General features: G+C 37.0%; 1 protein-coding gene across 1 annotated transcript; it reads left to right on the top strand.

Annotated features, from left to right (window-relative positions):
- Positions 1–12,747: 12,747 nt before the first annotated feature.
- Positions 12,748–13,836, top strand: LOC129981395 (uncharacterized). Its single transcript, XM_056092226.1, has one exon. It carries the CDS (start codon positions 12,748–12,750, stop codon positions 13,834–13,836), a length of 1,089 nt encoding a protein of 362 aa, XP_055948201.1.
- The last annotated feature ends 2,481 nt before the right edge of the window (positions 13,837–16,317 follow it).

Genomic DNA, 16,317 nt, shown 5'->3' with positions numbered 1-16,317 from the left:
GGAAGATGTTTTGCGAAGAATCCTGAAGATAGATCATTTCCCACTACGTATTATTAAAAAAAATGCCAGATGGTGAAACTTCATTAAAAAACGCAAGACTCTGTATGTTGTTTTTATTGTATACTGTTTTCGAAAAGATGTGGAAATGAACAATCTGCACGATTTATTAGGGATTATAATAACTATAGATAGCTGTCAAATGTAATTCAAGATCATGAGCGTCCTATTGGCCCTTAAATTCGTTTATTGTTTGGAAAGAATTACTAAAACGACTAAATTTATGTTCGACTATTGATAAAAGGAATCAAGTTACTATAAAAAAATGCAATTGATTCTAATTATAGCATGCAATACTTTTCCACTTCGAGGAACTCAAGAAATAATATGTACCCCTAATAATGGAAATTTTTATTTATTTAATCGAATTATTAAGTAAATACTATTCTCTGTCAATGGATCAAATAAACAGAATAAAAAATGAAAAAAAATAAAATTGTGCATCATTTAATACATAGCTCACAAAAACAAATTATTTCTGCGTTAGGAAATGAATTAATAAAATTAAAGACGGTATAAACGCATCCACGTACTATAGTATTTAAATGTACTCTTGATATTTCCTATATAAGGAGCAAATTTCGGTCATTATTATTTATACAAATTTTGAAGAAAAAAATTAACTATAAATGAGTCATTTACAGAGCGTTTATAGAAATAACTGATGTGACTGGAGAAGGACTATAAAAATTCTATTGAAAAGATGAAGTAAACTTGATTTAGCTATCATGAATTGTAGAGACCAGGCATACGACAACGGTAACAACATGAAAGGAAAATATAAGGTGTACAATCTAGAATAATTGATCTGAACCCTCGTGCAATTTATGTGTTTCCCAATTACATTCTTTTAATTTAATAATTTGTGATGCAATTTCCAGAAAATCATATTGCAATTTTTTTTTGAATATTTCAAAGTTTATATTACTTATTTTCTGCTACTACAAAGAGCGGGGAAATTCTACAGAAACATTACTCTTAAACCACTATGTCACACTCGTTGGGAAGCCAAAACAGATTCGCTATAAAAGTGTATATACAGTTTGAACAAATTTGTAATATCCTAAAAGAATTTGTTGATGCCAATACCGCTCCCGAAGCTGTAACTTATTTGAATTTAAATCTACTGAAATGAAATAGAATAATTATTTTAAATTTATGATTTTGTCCTGTAGATAGCGACAACTCATCATAAATGCATCATTGATTTTATTTATTTATTTATTTTATATTCCGTTTATTAATTTAAAAACAGCTTGCCAAAAGCGCCCTCAACTGAAACGAAGTAATTTGTTTGAAATTTCTAATTTTGTCCTGTACATGGCTACACCCAACCATAAATGCGTTATTAATTTTATTCTTAATGTTATTTCGTTTATTAGTTTAAAAAAGCTTTTGAAAAAAACCCTCTTCAGAAACGAAATGAAATAATTTTTAGAATTTTTTTCCTGTAGAGAATAATGCGTATATCTAACCATAAATGCGTTTTTGATTTCATTCTTTATGTTATTTCGTATATTAATTTTTAAAAAAGCTTGCGAAAAGCGCCCTCTACTGAAAAAAATTAAGAAAATTATTTTCAATTTATAATTTTGTCCTGTAGAGGGCGAGAACTAACCATAATTTAGTAAGAAATATAGTGGAAAGGAAGTAGCACAAAAAAGTAGAAGAATTTATGTGAATAACCTACCACATTCTTTTAAGTTATTAATTTATGATGCCACTTCCAGCAGTAATTTTTTTTTTGTATATTGTAACGTTTATATTACTTATTTTCTGCATCTACAAAAAGATGGGAAATTCTACAAAATCTTTTTAACATTACTCTTAAACCATTATGCGACACTCATTAGGAAGCCAAAATAGATACGGTTAAAGCAGTGTATATACAGTTCGAACAAATTTGTAATGCGTTAGAAGAATTTATTGATGCAAATAATAAAATACCGCGGTATTCAAAGCTAAAAGTCTACAGAATGTTTAATAATATGATTTATAATATTGTCCAAAATTAGCCCTATCAATAAACTACTTCAAATAAAAACTATTCTTCTCGACTGCGCTTTTAATTTAGTCAATAAAATTAAAACTAATATACAAAATTTAATAACAAAATTTAACACATTTTTAGACGAAGCAAAGGCGATTGCATGTAATTTGAATTTTTCAGAACATTTTCATGAAAAAGAATTCGAAAAAAAGAAAAATTATATCTCTAAACAGCGGAAGATGAAATTATAAAAAAGCCGGTTGAGGAATTTAGATGTTATTTCTTAACCCTGTAACTGATACTGTTATTGTACAGATAAAAGATAAATTTAAAAGTATTTCAAATGAGTCACTGTTATAAAAACTTTAGGAAGACATGAATTTGAAAAATGTTCCCAAAACTTTGTAACGTTTTATAATAACGATGTAGATGAAAATCCTATCAAATAATTGCTTTGCTACGGAATTTGAATTTGAATGAAAGGAATGTAAATAATGTTCTACGCATATTGCAGCATATATTAATTCATAATTATGATGATTTATTTTTAAGTGTATTAAAACTTTTCTTTACATTACCAGTTACTAAAATAAATGCTGAGAGCTCTTTCAGCAAATTAAAATTAATAAAGAATTCTCTTCGGTCAAGCAAGTGTGCATAACGCTTAAATGCACTTGCAGCGAAAAAGAAATTGAAAAGAATTGTAATTTTGCTGAAATAGTCAATAGCATCACGCATTGAATAAACATGCAGTAGTAATTTGTGTTCGTACTTGTATATTTTTGGACTTTGTAAAAAATATAGGGCCCCAATTGGCTTCTTGTACCCAGACCTCTTCAAAGAGAAGGCCGGCCCTGCCCGTGAACAACGTGTAACTTAAGAAATTCAGGGGTAACTGGGCTCTCTTATATACAGTTTCCCAAGTCCTCAATCATTTTTTCCCCTCAATTACCCTGAATCAATTTTTGGAATGCAGCATCTCTTCATAGTTTTTACTTTCTCATATGCGTGATTTAGAGAAAATAGAGTAATCGTCAAAAAAAAAATCGAACTTAAGATTTTGAGAATTTCTGAGTTTTAGACTTCCCTGAGAACGCAATTGAAGAAAATGTCTGCCTATTTCTGTGTGACACAGATAACTCAAAAAACCTTTGAGCTAGATAGCTGCAATTTGGTATAGAGACTTTAGACCAAATTTGCAGATTTTTATCCAATTCAAAGTAAAATCTGTTCAGAGGAAGCCGTCTGTCTGGTTTTTTGAATATGTTAACACGTTAATTATAAAACTAAGAGCGCTAAATAGTTACAATTTGGTACACAGATTTAGCATATATAGTGTAGGCACCTGTCAAATTTTTAGTCATATCCAGCAACAGGTTGAGTGTCTGAGGTCTTTAACGTGAGAAATATGTAAACGAGATAATTTAAAAAAAAAGCAATGACTTAAATATATCAAATTTGGTATGGGATTTTATGACTACAATTGTATTGCTTGCCAACGGATACTAAAACCCTTCGAACTTTTGCGCATGCGTTAGGATGGGTTTCATTTGATAAAACAGGGGTGAGAGGAAAGGCGGAGATGTTTACATTTAAAAATAAAGTAAATTCCGCAAATGGCGCACATCCTTCCGTGTGTCACCTTCAGTGAGATAGAACGGCCGAAAAGTGGTCGCCGCAGAATACTGAAACGAACAGTATTTCTGAGAAAATTTTTTGTTTCAATCGATTGAGAAAAAACGCATATAAAGCACAAATTTGATTTTTAACGCACTCCAGGGATTAATCGCCAAAAACTATTCAAGTATTTCACGATAGATTCAGTCAGAATGCTAAATCTACGCTAAAGGTTAATATTTTAACCATTGTATGCCAATACCATGCAAGGCGTTCTTTGTCATAAAAATTTTATTAGAAAGTGTACGAATAAGTTTTGTGGAGACCAATACAGCTGGTTTTTTCCAACACAAAAAATGGAATCGACAGAAATTAATGTTGTTTATAATAATCGAAATTCCCTAATTGTTATATTGGACGGAAGGAAATTAAGCGAAATCAGGGCATTTCTTTAAAACTATTTTAGTTATTTTTATTGCTATTATATAACATTTAATATTATAGTTTAAACTGAATAATTTCTGGAGTGGTAAGAAAAATATCTTCTTTTCATAAACAACACCAACTTAGCTTAACATTTTTACTGTTATTAGTGATTTGACTGCCATTTAGAAGAGAAGAAAATCAAATGGAAGTGGGACAAACTTAAAACTATTTTTAAAAATGCAAAACAAGAATGGAATGCCCCTATAGTTCGTTACTTCATTTTACAGAAATAATATTCACAGGTTGAAATCGATTAAGATCAAAAATGAAATCATAAATTTTGAATTTGAAAACGAAACAAATTAAGGAAATATTAAATATTGAATTGGGGGTATCTGGAAAAGGAATAAGAAAACAATTTCGGTGCATTAATGATAGTTATAACAGTTGATTGAGACTTTGAAAATTTTAATAATGAGAATCAACTTGAAAATATAATCTATAAAATTTCAGATAAATGTTCGATCATTTTAGCTAAAAATCTTAAAACTTGCTGTTAATATAATTGAATAATAGTTGGTTGGCATTGTAATCACATGAGAATCAAGATCAATCTTCATGATGTTAGAATTACTGAATGTAAAAAGAAAAATCTAAAGGAAAATAAAATTAAATTCATGATTAAATCGTATTTGGTTAAAGGCAACAAGGAATAAAGAGGGGCTTGTAGAGTCGATCGGTTTACAATAAAAAAAATTGGTGGTGTGTTGTGTCAAATTTTTTAATTCAAAGCTAAAATTAAGAATAATTTAAAATGTTATGAATTTATGACAAGATATACTGTCTAATTTTATGAAAAGCGAAGTTCTTAACAAAATTTTTCCATAAATTGACTTAAAGAGAATATAGGGTGACTTTTACTTCTACCAAATTTTTATAGTACATGATATTTTGAAAACCTGGCAGAAGGGATTCTTTAGCAAGAACTACAAATTAAATAGGGTCCGTTGAAATCAGCGCTGTTTCTCTCAAATTACCAAAAAAATTCCAGACAGCTCATCAAAAATTCTTAGCTCTGACATTTTACTGTGTTTGGCTGTTTCTTCACATTCTATCTTTGTTATGCTTATTCATCTTAAAATATTTTATTTGTTCATTTTTATTTTTATATAGTTATATTTATTTTATTTTTACCTTAATAATTAATTTAAATTGAGTTTTCTTAATTAAATATTTTTTAATTAAAAGAAGATTAGGGTTTTTTCTTTTTTATTAGTTTTTAATTTAATTAGTTTAGCTTAAGACTTAGCACTTTTAATTTCCCAAAGATGTATCTAAATTAGCCGAAATATTTTCAAAATATCATAAACTTCCGTTTGATGTTTCAAATATCCATTACATGATATGCATATTTCATGTTCTATATTTTTTTGTGAATCTTGTCTTCAAATTTTCATATGCTGTATAAACTCTTTACTTAGAAAGTGAAACCAAACAGATGGAAATGAATAAATGATATCAAAATATGGCTTTAAAATGAAACATTGTGCCTTGAAAGTAAATGAATGGCAATTACTTTAAAGGCACGAAAAAATCAAATGACCAGTGGCGGATTTTAACAACATGAGGCCACAGGCGCTAAATTATTTTGAGGAACCCTTCTAGGTAAATTATATTTATAACAAGAAATTAATATGAATTAAATTTATTTAAGCTTTTAATTTTAACTTTTAGCGATTACTTTTTAGCAATTTCTACATTATACGTATATATCAAACATGGAAATTTTACGAGTCAAGTTCACGCACATGCGCAGAATTCATTCATATTCTTAGCATTGTGCTTTTAGACCAAATTGACACCGTATTTAAAATTTTACGGGACAGTCGTAATGAGAATCTTAGACCCTTCAGTAGCTCTCGGGTTACGAAGCTTGGTGGCCGAATCGGCAGAGTGTGGAACTTAGTTTTGCTGGTCTTCAGTTCGAGGCTCGGAGCCGTCAAATGTTTTTATATATTTTTCCTTTTTTAAAAATGTATTTTAGTCAATTTCATCTTTCATTACTAGAGTTAAAATGAATTATTCCAAATCATATACGTCGAAAATAGAATTTAATTTCAAAATATTTCTATGTTTATTCGAAATTTTACGAGTCACGTTCAATCACATGCGCAGAATTCATTCGTATTCTTAGCATTGTGCTTCTAGACCAGATTGACACCGTATTTAAAATTTTAATGGACACTCGTAATGAGAATCTTAGAAACTTCAGAAGCTATCGGGTTACGACGCTAGGTGGCTGGATCGGCCGAGTGTGGAACTTAGTTTTGCAGTTCTTCAGTTCGAGGCTCGGAGCCGGCAAATGTTTTTATATATTTTTCTTTTTTTTTAAATTTATTTTAGTCAGTTTCATCTTTCATTACTAGAGTTAAAATGAATAATTAAAATCATATACGTCGAAAATAGAATTTAATTTCAAAATATTTCTATGTTTATTCGAAATTTTACGAGTCACGTTCAATCACATGCGCAGAATTCATTCGTATTCTTAGCATTGTGCTTCTAGACCAGATTGACACCGTATTTAAAATTTTAATGGACACTCGTAATGAGAATCTTAGAAACTTCAGAAGCTATCGGGTTACGACGCTAGGTGGCTGGATCGGCAGAGTGTGGAACTTAGTTTTGCAGTTCTTCAGTTCGAGGCTCGAAGCCGACAAATATTTTTATATATTTTTCGTCTTTTTTTTAAAATTTATTTTAGCCAGATTACTCCTTCATTCCTAGAGTTAAAATGAATAATTCCAAATCCTATACGTCAAAAATAGAATTTAATTTCGAAATATTTCTATATTGATTCGAAATTTTACGAGTCAAGTTCACGCACATGCGGAGAATTATTCGTATTCTTAGCATTGTGCTTTTAGACCAGATTGACACCGTATTTAAAATTTTACTGGACAGTCGTAATAAGAATCTTAGAAATTTCAGAAGCTCTCAGGTTGCTAAGCTTGGTGGCTGGATCGGCCGAGTGTGCCATATAGTTTTGCAGGTCTTCAGTTCGAGGCTGGAAACAGACAAATATTTTTATATATTTTTCTTCTTTTTTTAAAAATTTATTTTAGCCATATTTCTACTTCATTCCTAGAGTTAACATGAATAATTCTAAATCCTATACGTCAAAAATAGAATTTAATTTCAAAATGTTTCTATTTTTATTCGAAATTTTACGAGTCACGTTCAATCACATGCGCAGAATTCATTCGTATTCTTAGCATTGTGCTTTCAGACCAGATTCACACCGTATTTAAAATTTTACTGGACAGTGGTAATGAGAATCTTAGACCCTTCAGAAGCTCTCGGGCCCTTAGGGGCTCACCTACTGTAGGTGAGTACGGGTGTCCCAATCCCGATGTTCCCAGGGATCTTTACTCCCTTTCAGTTCGCTCTCCTCTACGCCTTCTGCTTTCTGCTGTGTCTTTCCTTCCCTCGACGGCAAGCGAGGGAGCTCTCCATGAGAAGCTGTCGCCGCTCTGTTTGCTTCTTGCTTCTCATGGACAGCCAAAACCCCACGTGTTTGCCGTGCGTGGCGACCCATTTGAAAGACGGGTGGTGCACTGTGGTCCCAGGTGCATCAATCGGCTGGTCGCTAACCACCTAAGTGGTTAGTTCGCTAGGGATCAAGCGAAGGGGTTACTCCTTGGTCTTGGCGTTAAGGGTGGTCACTGTCCCCGGGGGTAACTCCCAGCGTATAGGTACCGATTAGCACTAGGGTGGATGCCGAGGCTGGGAATGACCAGAGCCGGTAATTGCCTTCCCATGTTGGGCTCCGTGGTGGGCGGTGCCGTCGGACCCGAATCACTTATCATATCGTATGGGCTCCTCCAAACGTGGTCCCTTCAGTGGGCGTCGCATTGTACCAATCAATTCAAATTTTGAGACCAATTCGACAGTTTTTTTATAATCAAACGAGTTTCTGATAAAAATGAAACCTTTGAAACAGTATCACCATTTCTTGTCCAGAAGGCCGTCACCGCAACAGTTGGTGAAGTAACATCAATTAAAAAGATGCGTTCTGGTGACTGGTTAGTAGAGGTCAACTCTCGAAAGCAAGCCCAGAACATACAAAAATTGAAAGCCCTTGCAACTATTCCAATCAGCGTCAGCCCCCATGCATCCTTAAATACCTCTAAAGGAGTAATCACTTGTGGGGAAATCTGGAATCTCTCTGTTGATTATATAAGAAATGAGTTAAAATCACAAGGAGTTGTGCATGTCCGGCGAATTACCATCAGGCGTGATAGAGAAATCATTGAAACCAAACACCACATCCTAACATTTAAATCTCCAAAAATACCAGAATATATCTATGCAGGTTACATCAAACTACCCGTAAGACCATATATCCCGAACCCACTCAGATGCTTCAAGTGCCAGCGCTTTGGCCATTCAAAGACAAACTGCCGTGGTGCACTCACTTGTGCCCGATGAGCAGAAAAAGGCCACTATAGCCAGCAGTGTGCCGCAGCTGAAAAATGCGTGAACTGCGGTGGCGATCACACGTCCTACTCTCGATCTTGCTCGCGATGGCAGCTTGAAAAACAAATAATAACTCTCAAAATCAAAGAAAATTTATCCTATCCTGAAGCTAGGCGTAGGATTGTAGCTCAAACTCCTACTCCTGGCATAACATATGCTTCCGTTGCACAAAGGTCATTTTGTGCAAACTGTTCTTGCACAAGCTGTGCTAAAAACAACACGACACCCAAGCAACTCAAAAAAAGTTTCCACTTCAGATACTGAAAACTCCATTAGTAGTACCCCTGAAACTCCTCCAGTTTTAAAAAAGAAATCAAAGAAAAAAAGCTAAAAACTCGCTGACATTGAAACTTGCAAAACGCGGCCTTTCATTACAAGACGTTCCTCAAAAATTGAAAAAGTCAACATTAAAAAATTCCGTCGCTCTCGGGCTTGCGACGCAAGGTAATGTCCATAAGGACTTAACGTCCATATTCGGCATACCAAATAGCCCTGATATTAAGTTACACCCTTCTGATGATGAGGATGACTTGCAGATGAGTTGCGAGTATGAAGCAACTCAAACAAATACTTCTAAAGCTTCTTCAAAACCGCTTTCTTAATAGGTACCTTCATTTCTTGGAATCGTCGCGGCCTTCGGTCCAAACTTCATGACATTAAGTCCATTTTCAATATTTTTCATCCTATTTGTTTCGGTGTTCAAGAAACCTTCTTGACACCCAACATTCCAATCAAATTACGCGGATATAGCTGTGTTCGGAAAGATGCAGACACTGGATCGCATGGTTCTGGTGGTGTCTGTATCTTCACATCTAATTTGTATCCGAGCACGCCTCTCAGTTTGCATACTCCTCTTCAGGCTGTGGCTGTACAAGTTCAAACACGAACACTGGTCACAGTCTGCAGTATTTATCTTCCGCCCAGTATTGTCATTTGTCAACGAGATATTGACAATTTAGTGGACCAACTTACCTTTGCCTTTCATTTTATTTGGCGATTTCAACGGGCACAGTACTCTGTGGGGCTCGGAAAGTACCAATTCTCGTGGGCAGCAGATCGAACAGTTTATTGCTAACAACTGTCTCTGTCTGCTCAATAATGACGAAAAAACATACTTCCATGCGCCCACACGTAGCTTCCATTGTCTTGATCTGGCTATATGCTCTCCTGAATTGCTACCGTTGTTGAATTTGGCTGTTGGGGATGATCTGCACAATAGCGATCACTTTCCCTTAATAATCTCCCATGCTGATAGCGGCGGTGCGACTCTTTGTCCTCCGCGTTTTCTATTCCAGCGGGCAGACTGGAATACATTTTCCCAAACAGCAGTTATCAATGAGGCTATGGTTAGTAATGTAGACATTTCGAAAGCAGTACAAAATGTCATTGATTCGATAATGAATGCCGCTCACGCCACCATTCCTAAAACCACCCCACGGCTAAGAAAATTTCGTAGACCGTGGTGGAATGAAGCCTGTCGCGACAGTCATAAGAAACAAAGAAAATTCTGGAATCTTTTTAGAAAGTACCCTACGACTGAGAATTTTATCGCTTTTAAAAGAGCCAAAGCACTTGTCCGTCGCATTCGGCGTCGTAGCCAGAGGGAATCTTGGATAAACTTTGTTTCATCCATCACATCATCCACTTCCTGTAAACTTTTATGGAGAAAAGTAAAAGCCGCCAATGGGATCTATCACGAAACTTCTATCCCGGTTTTAAAAACCGGTAATATGATGTATTCGAACCCATTAGATGTTGCTAACCTTCTCGTCCAAGCGTTTGCACAAGTTTCCGCGATTGATTCTTACAGCCCTCAGTTTCTGGCAATTAAGAATCGAGCGGAACAGTTGCCTCTGCGCTTCAAAGTTCGAAGAACCATTCCATATAACTGTGAATTCCGGATGCATGAATTGGAGATGGCTCTGTCTGAAGTCCATGATACCAGCCCTGGACCAGATGGAATCACGTATAACATGCTTCGCCATTTGAATACCATTTCCCTTTCCAATCTGTTACTCCTTTTTAACAGAATATGGACTGAGCAGAAATACCCTTCACAATGGCGAGAAGCTATTGTGATTCCTGTCTTAAAACCTGGCAAAGAACCATCTGTCCCTCTAAACTACAGACCGATTGCTCTTACAAACTGCCTTTGTAAGACCTTCGAGGGCATGGTCAATGCTCGTCTAATATTCGAATTGGAAAAACAAGGCTGCATCTCCCCGTTGCAAAGTGGTTTCCGTAGAGGTCGTTCTACTTTTGACAACCTCATATTACTTGAAACTCAAATTCGCAACGCATTTGTTAGGAGGAACCACCTTGTTTCTATATTTTTCGACATAGAGAAAGCGTATGATCGTGCTTGGCGCTATGGTATACTTTCCACACTATTTAATTTAGGTTTTAGGGGTAACTTGCCCATATTTTTAGAAAACTCTTTAACACAACGTACTTTTCGTGTTCGAGTTGGTAACTTTTATTCTAACCATTTTATTCAAGCTGAGGGAGTTCCGCAAGGAAGTGTCCTCAGTGTTACTCTTTTTATTGTGCATCTAAGCCAAATTTTAAATAAGTTGTCTTCATTTGTTCAGGGAACACTTTATGTTGATGATCTGCAGATCTCATGCCAAGGCAGTAACATGACGCTAATAGAGCGACAACTGCAAAACGCAGTAAATAAATTGGTAGCTTGGTGTGATAATAATGGTCACACTATTTCCCCAGAGAAGAGTAATTGCATTCACTTCTGTCGGAAAAGAAACATTCACCAGGATCCTTGTATTCGAATTAAAAATATTCCGATTCCTGTGGTGAACGAAGTACGGTTTTTGGGAGTGATTCTCGATCGGAAACTCACCTTCCTTCCCCATATATTATATTTGCGGAAGAAGTGTGAGAAATCATTGAATATTTTGAAAGTTCTCTCAAAAACATCTTGGGGGGCCGATCGAACCTCCCTTCTCCGTATTTATCAGGCAATAATTCTCTCCCGGATAGATTATGGATGTATGTTGTATGGTTCCGCCCGCTCATCTGTTTTGCGGCGACTGGATACTGTCCATCATTCTGCATTACGCATTTGCTCTGGTGCGTTTCGTACGTCTCCAGTTGAAAGCTTATATGTTATGTGTCACCAACTACCACTTTGTTTAAGACGAAAGAAAGTGTCTGCCTTATTTTATTTCCGTACTAAATCTGTTCTCAAACATCCCCAAAGCGATAATTCCTTGCCAGTCGGTCTCCGTCGACTATATAATGCCCGCCCCTCTCACATTCTTCCATTTTGTGAGAGAGCCAGATTGCTCCTGCATGACTTGGAGCTTAATACTGTTCGCGTTAAAGCTGTTGACTTTCTTAGTTTCCCTCCTTGGGATATCCCACAATTTTCATACTTGAATCCTTTCACAGGATTCGACCCCTCAGGGGCTCACCTACTATAGGTGAGTACGGGTGTCCCAATCCCGAGGTACCCAGGGATCTTTACTCCCTTCATGTTCAAACTCCCCTACGCCTTCTGCTTTCTGCTGTGTTTTTCCTTCCCTCGACGGCAAGCGAGGGAGCTCTCCATGAGAAGCTGTCGCCGCTCTGTTTGCTTCTTGCTTCTCATGGACAGCCAAAACCCCACGTGTTGGCCGTGCGTGGCAACCCACTAGAAAGACGGGTGGTGCACTGTGGTCCCCTATGCATCAATCGGCTGGTAGCTAGTCACCTGAGTGGCTACTCTGCTAGGGATCAAGCGAAGGGGTTACTCCTTGGGCTTGGCGTTAAGGGTGGTCACTGTCCCCGGGGGTAACTCCGAGCGTATAGGTTCCGGCTAGCATCAAGGTAAGCGCCGAGGCTGGGAATGGCCAGAGCCGGTGGCTGCCTTCCCTTGTTGGGCTCCGTGGTGGGCGGTGCCGTCGGACCCGAATCTTTTCTGATATCGTATGGGCTCCTCCAAACGTGGTCCCTTCAGTGGGCGTAAAGTTTACCATATTACCACTAATATTCATTATTTTGATAAGTTTTTTGTAATCAAGCGCCTATCGGATAATAAAGAGACCTTTTCTTCTGTTTCACCGTTTCTTGTGCAGAAAGCAATATCAGCTACAGTTGGTGATGTCCTATCTATTCGGAAAATGCGATCTGGTGATCTGCTAGTGGAAATAAACACCAAAAAACAAGCACAACAAATTATCAAACTCAAAGCTCTTGCAGATATTCCGGTTTCCGTGAATTCACATACATCTCTAAATTTCTCCAAAGGTGTTATTACCTGCGGAGAACTATTCAATGTGTCTTTAGAAGAAATATCCCATGAATTGAAACCACAAGGAGTGACGCAAGTTCGCCAGATTACAATTCGGCGAGAAGGTCAAATACTCCCAACTAAACACTATATACTTACATTTCACAGTCCTAATATACCAGAATATATATATGCGGGCCATATAAAGTTACCAGTTCGACCGTACATTCCGAATCCATTAAGATGTTATCAGTGCCAGCGATATGGTCATTCCAAAGTAAATTGCCGCGGGACACTAACTTGTGCCCGTTGTGCTGAAAAAGGGCCTGACAGCCAGTTGTGCACCGCAAAAGAAAAGTGCGTGAACTGCGGTGGTGATCACCCTTCATATGCTCGATCTTGCCCACGCTGGAACTTGGAAAAACAAGTGACATCATTAAAAATAAAAGAAAATTTATCATACCCCGAAGCCAGGCGTAGGGTCCAAACTCAAACTCCTACTCCTGGTGTAAGTTATGCTTCCGTTGTCCAAAAATCGTTTTGCATAAATTGTTCCTGTGAGAACTGTATGAAGCAGACTACAAAGACAAAACCTCCTGCAAAAACTTCTGAATCTGATTCTGAGAATTCTGTTAAAAGCCTTCCAGAATCTCCTAAACCTGACCTGTCAACATCGAAAAAAATTCGGAAAAAAAAACCTCAGTCCTCACTGACATTAAAACTCGCAAAACGTGGTCTTTCACATAAAGACCTTTCCTCGAAACTGCAAAAGTCTACTTCACGGAATTCAGTTGCTTTGGGGTTGGCGAAAGATGGTATAGCCCATAAGGACTTAACGTCCATTTTTGGGGGCAAACCAACCATTCCCGATTTTAAGCTCCATCCATCGGAGGATGAAGATGCACTTGATATGAGTTGCGAAGATCAGGCAACTCCAATAAATGGCCATTCTCTCTCCTTTTCCAAACCTCGCTCGTAATGGGTACCTTCTTTTCATGGAATTGTCGCGGCATACGTTCCAAACTTTCAGACATCAAGACAATTTTAAACAAATTTCATCCAATTTGCTTAGGTATTCAAGAAACCTTCTTAACACCCAGTATTCCAATAAAATTGCGCGGTTATAATTGTACCAGGAAAGATACAGACACAGGATCTCGGAGTTCTGGTGGTGTCTGTCTCTTAACCTCAAATCTATATCCAAGCACACCTCTTACTTTGCATACACCTCTACAGGCTGTGGCAGTGCAAGTTCACACACGAACATTAGTCACAGTCTGTAGTATATATTTACCGCCTCATGATGTCATTAATCAACAACATCTTGACAATTTAGTGGACCAGCTTCCTAGACCACTTATTATACTAGGCGATTTCAACGGGCATAGTGTTTGGTGGGGTTCAGAAAGTACTAATTCTCGTGGGCGACAGATCGAGCAATTTATTTCTAATAACTGTCTCTGTCTCCTTAATAATGACGAGAAGACTTACTTTCATGAACCCACACGCAGCTTCCATAGTGTTGATTTGGCCATATGTTCTCCTGAGCTCATGCCATTGCTGAATTTTGCTGTAAGCAAAGACCTTTACAATAGTGATCACTTCCCCATTATGGTCTCGCATGCTGATAGCGACGGTGCGACTCCTTGTCCTCCGCGTTTTCTATTCCAGCGAGCAGACTGGGATGCTTTCTCTCATTTGGCAGAAATCACTGAGATCATGGTCAATACTAACGATATCACGGACGCTGTGCAGCAAGTCGTTGACAGCATAATAAGTGCCGTAAATGCCACCATTCCAAAGACCTCCCCACGTCTGAGAAAATTTCGCAGACCGTGGTGGAATGAAGCTTGCCGCGATAGTTATAAGAATCAGAAAAAACGCTGGAATATTTTTAGAAGGTACCCTACGATAGAAAATCTTGTGGCTTTTAAGAAAGCCAAAGCCTTAGCTCGACGCATTCGCAGACGTAGTCAGAGGGAATCTTGGATCAAGTTTGTGTCTTCGATCACATCCTCAACTTCCACCAAACTGTTGTGGAAAAAGGTAAAAGCTGCAAATGGGATTTATAGTGAAACTTCCATTCCTGTTTTAAAAACAGGAAACTTAGTGCATTCCTCCCCATTAGAAGTAGCTAATATTCTTGGTCATGCTTTCGCACAAGTTTCCGCAATTGATTCCTATAGTTCTGAATTTCTGGAAATTAAGAATCTTGCGGAGCGACTGACTTTGCATTTTAATGACCGAAATACTTTAACATACAACTCTGAATTCAGGATGTTTGAATTGAAAACGGCTCTGTCTCAAGCCGGAGACACAAGCCCGGGGCCAGATGGAATAACTTATAGCATGCTTCGCCATTTAAATGAAACCTCCTTATCTAATTTGTTGTTACTTTTTAACAGAATTTGGACTGAACATAAATACCCTAAACAATGGAGCGAAGCTACTGTAATTCCAATTCTAAAACCTGGAAAAGATCCATTAAACCCTCTGAACTATAGACCTATTGCCCTTACCAACTGTGTTTGCAAGACCTTTGAACGCATGGTCAATGCTCGTCTAATCTTCGAATTGGAGAAACAAGGATGCATACCCCAGTTTCAGAGTGGTTTCCGTGGAGGCAGATCAACTTCTGATAATCTCATTCTATTGGAAACCCAAATTCGGAACGCATTTGTCAGGAGGAACCAACTTGTCTCCATTTTCTTTGATATTGAGAAAGCATATGACCGTGCGTGGCGCTATGGCATACTTTCTACACTTTTTAAATTTGGTTTTAGAGGAAACATGCCTATATTTTTACAGAACTTTTTATCTCATCGTATATTTCGAGTTCGTATTGGTAGTTTTTATTCAAATCATTTTATACAAGCTGAGGGTGTTCCACAAGGAAGTGTCCTCAGCGTCACACTTTTTATTGTGCATCTTAGTCAAATTTTAAATTATTTGCCTTCATTTGTTCAAGCCAGTCTCTATGTTGATGATCTGCAGATCTCATGCGAAGGTAGTAACATGAATTTAATCGAACAACAATTACAAAATGCAGTCAATAAAGTGATTACTTGGTGTAATAAAAATGGTCACGCTATTTCTCCTGAGAAGAGTCAATGTGTTCACTTCTGTAAGAAGAGAAATATGCATTTAGATCCTGTTGTAAAGATACGTGATACACCAATTCCAGTTGTGACTGAAGTAAGATTTTTGGGAGTGACGTTCGATCGTAAACTCACTTTCCTTCCACATATATTAAACTTGAGGAAGAGATGCGAAAAAAATTGAATATCTTAAAAGTTCTCTCCAAAACATCCTGGGGAGCCGATCGAACCTCCCTACTTCGTATATATCAAGCAGTCATTCTTTCACGAATGGATTATGGCTGTGTGGTTTATGGGTCTGCCCGCCCTTCTGTTTTGAGACATCTTGATACTGTCCATCACTCTGCTCTCAGGATCTGCTC

This window comes from Argiope bruennichi, chromosome 8 (assembly GCF_947563725.1).
Source record: "Argiope bruennichi chromosome 8, qqArgBrue1.1, whole genome shotgun sequence".
Taxonomy (NCBI): domain Eukaryota; kingdom Metazoa; phylum Arthropoda; class Arachnida; order Araneae; family Araneidae; genus Argiope; species Argiope bruennichi.
This window is presented reverse-complemented; position numbering and strand designations above follow the sequence as displayed.

Bases quoted from the DNA above. Each gene is read 5' to 3' on its own strand.
- LOC129981395 (XM_056092226.1), top strand. From the start codon at position 12,748: ATGCGATCTGGTGATCTGCTAGTGGAAATAAACACCAAAAAACAAGCA.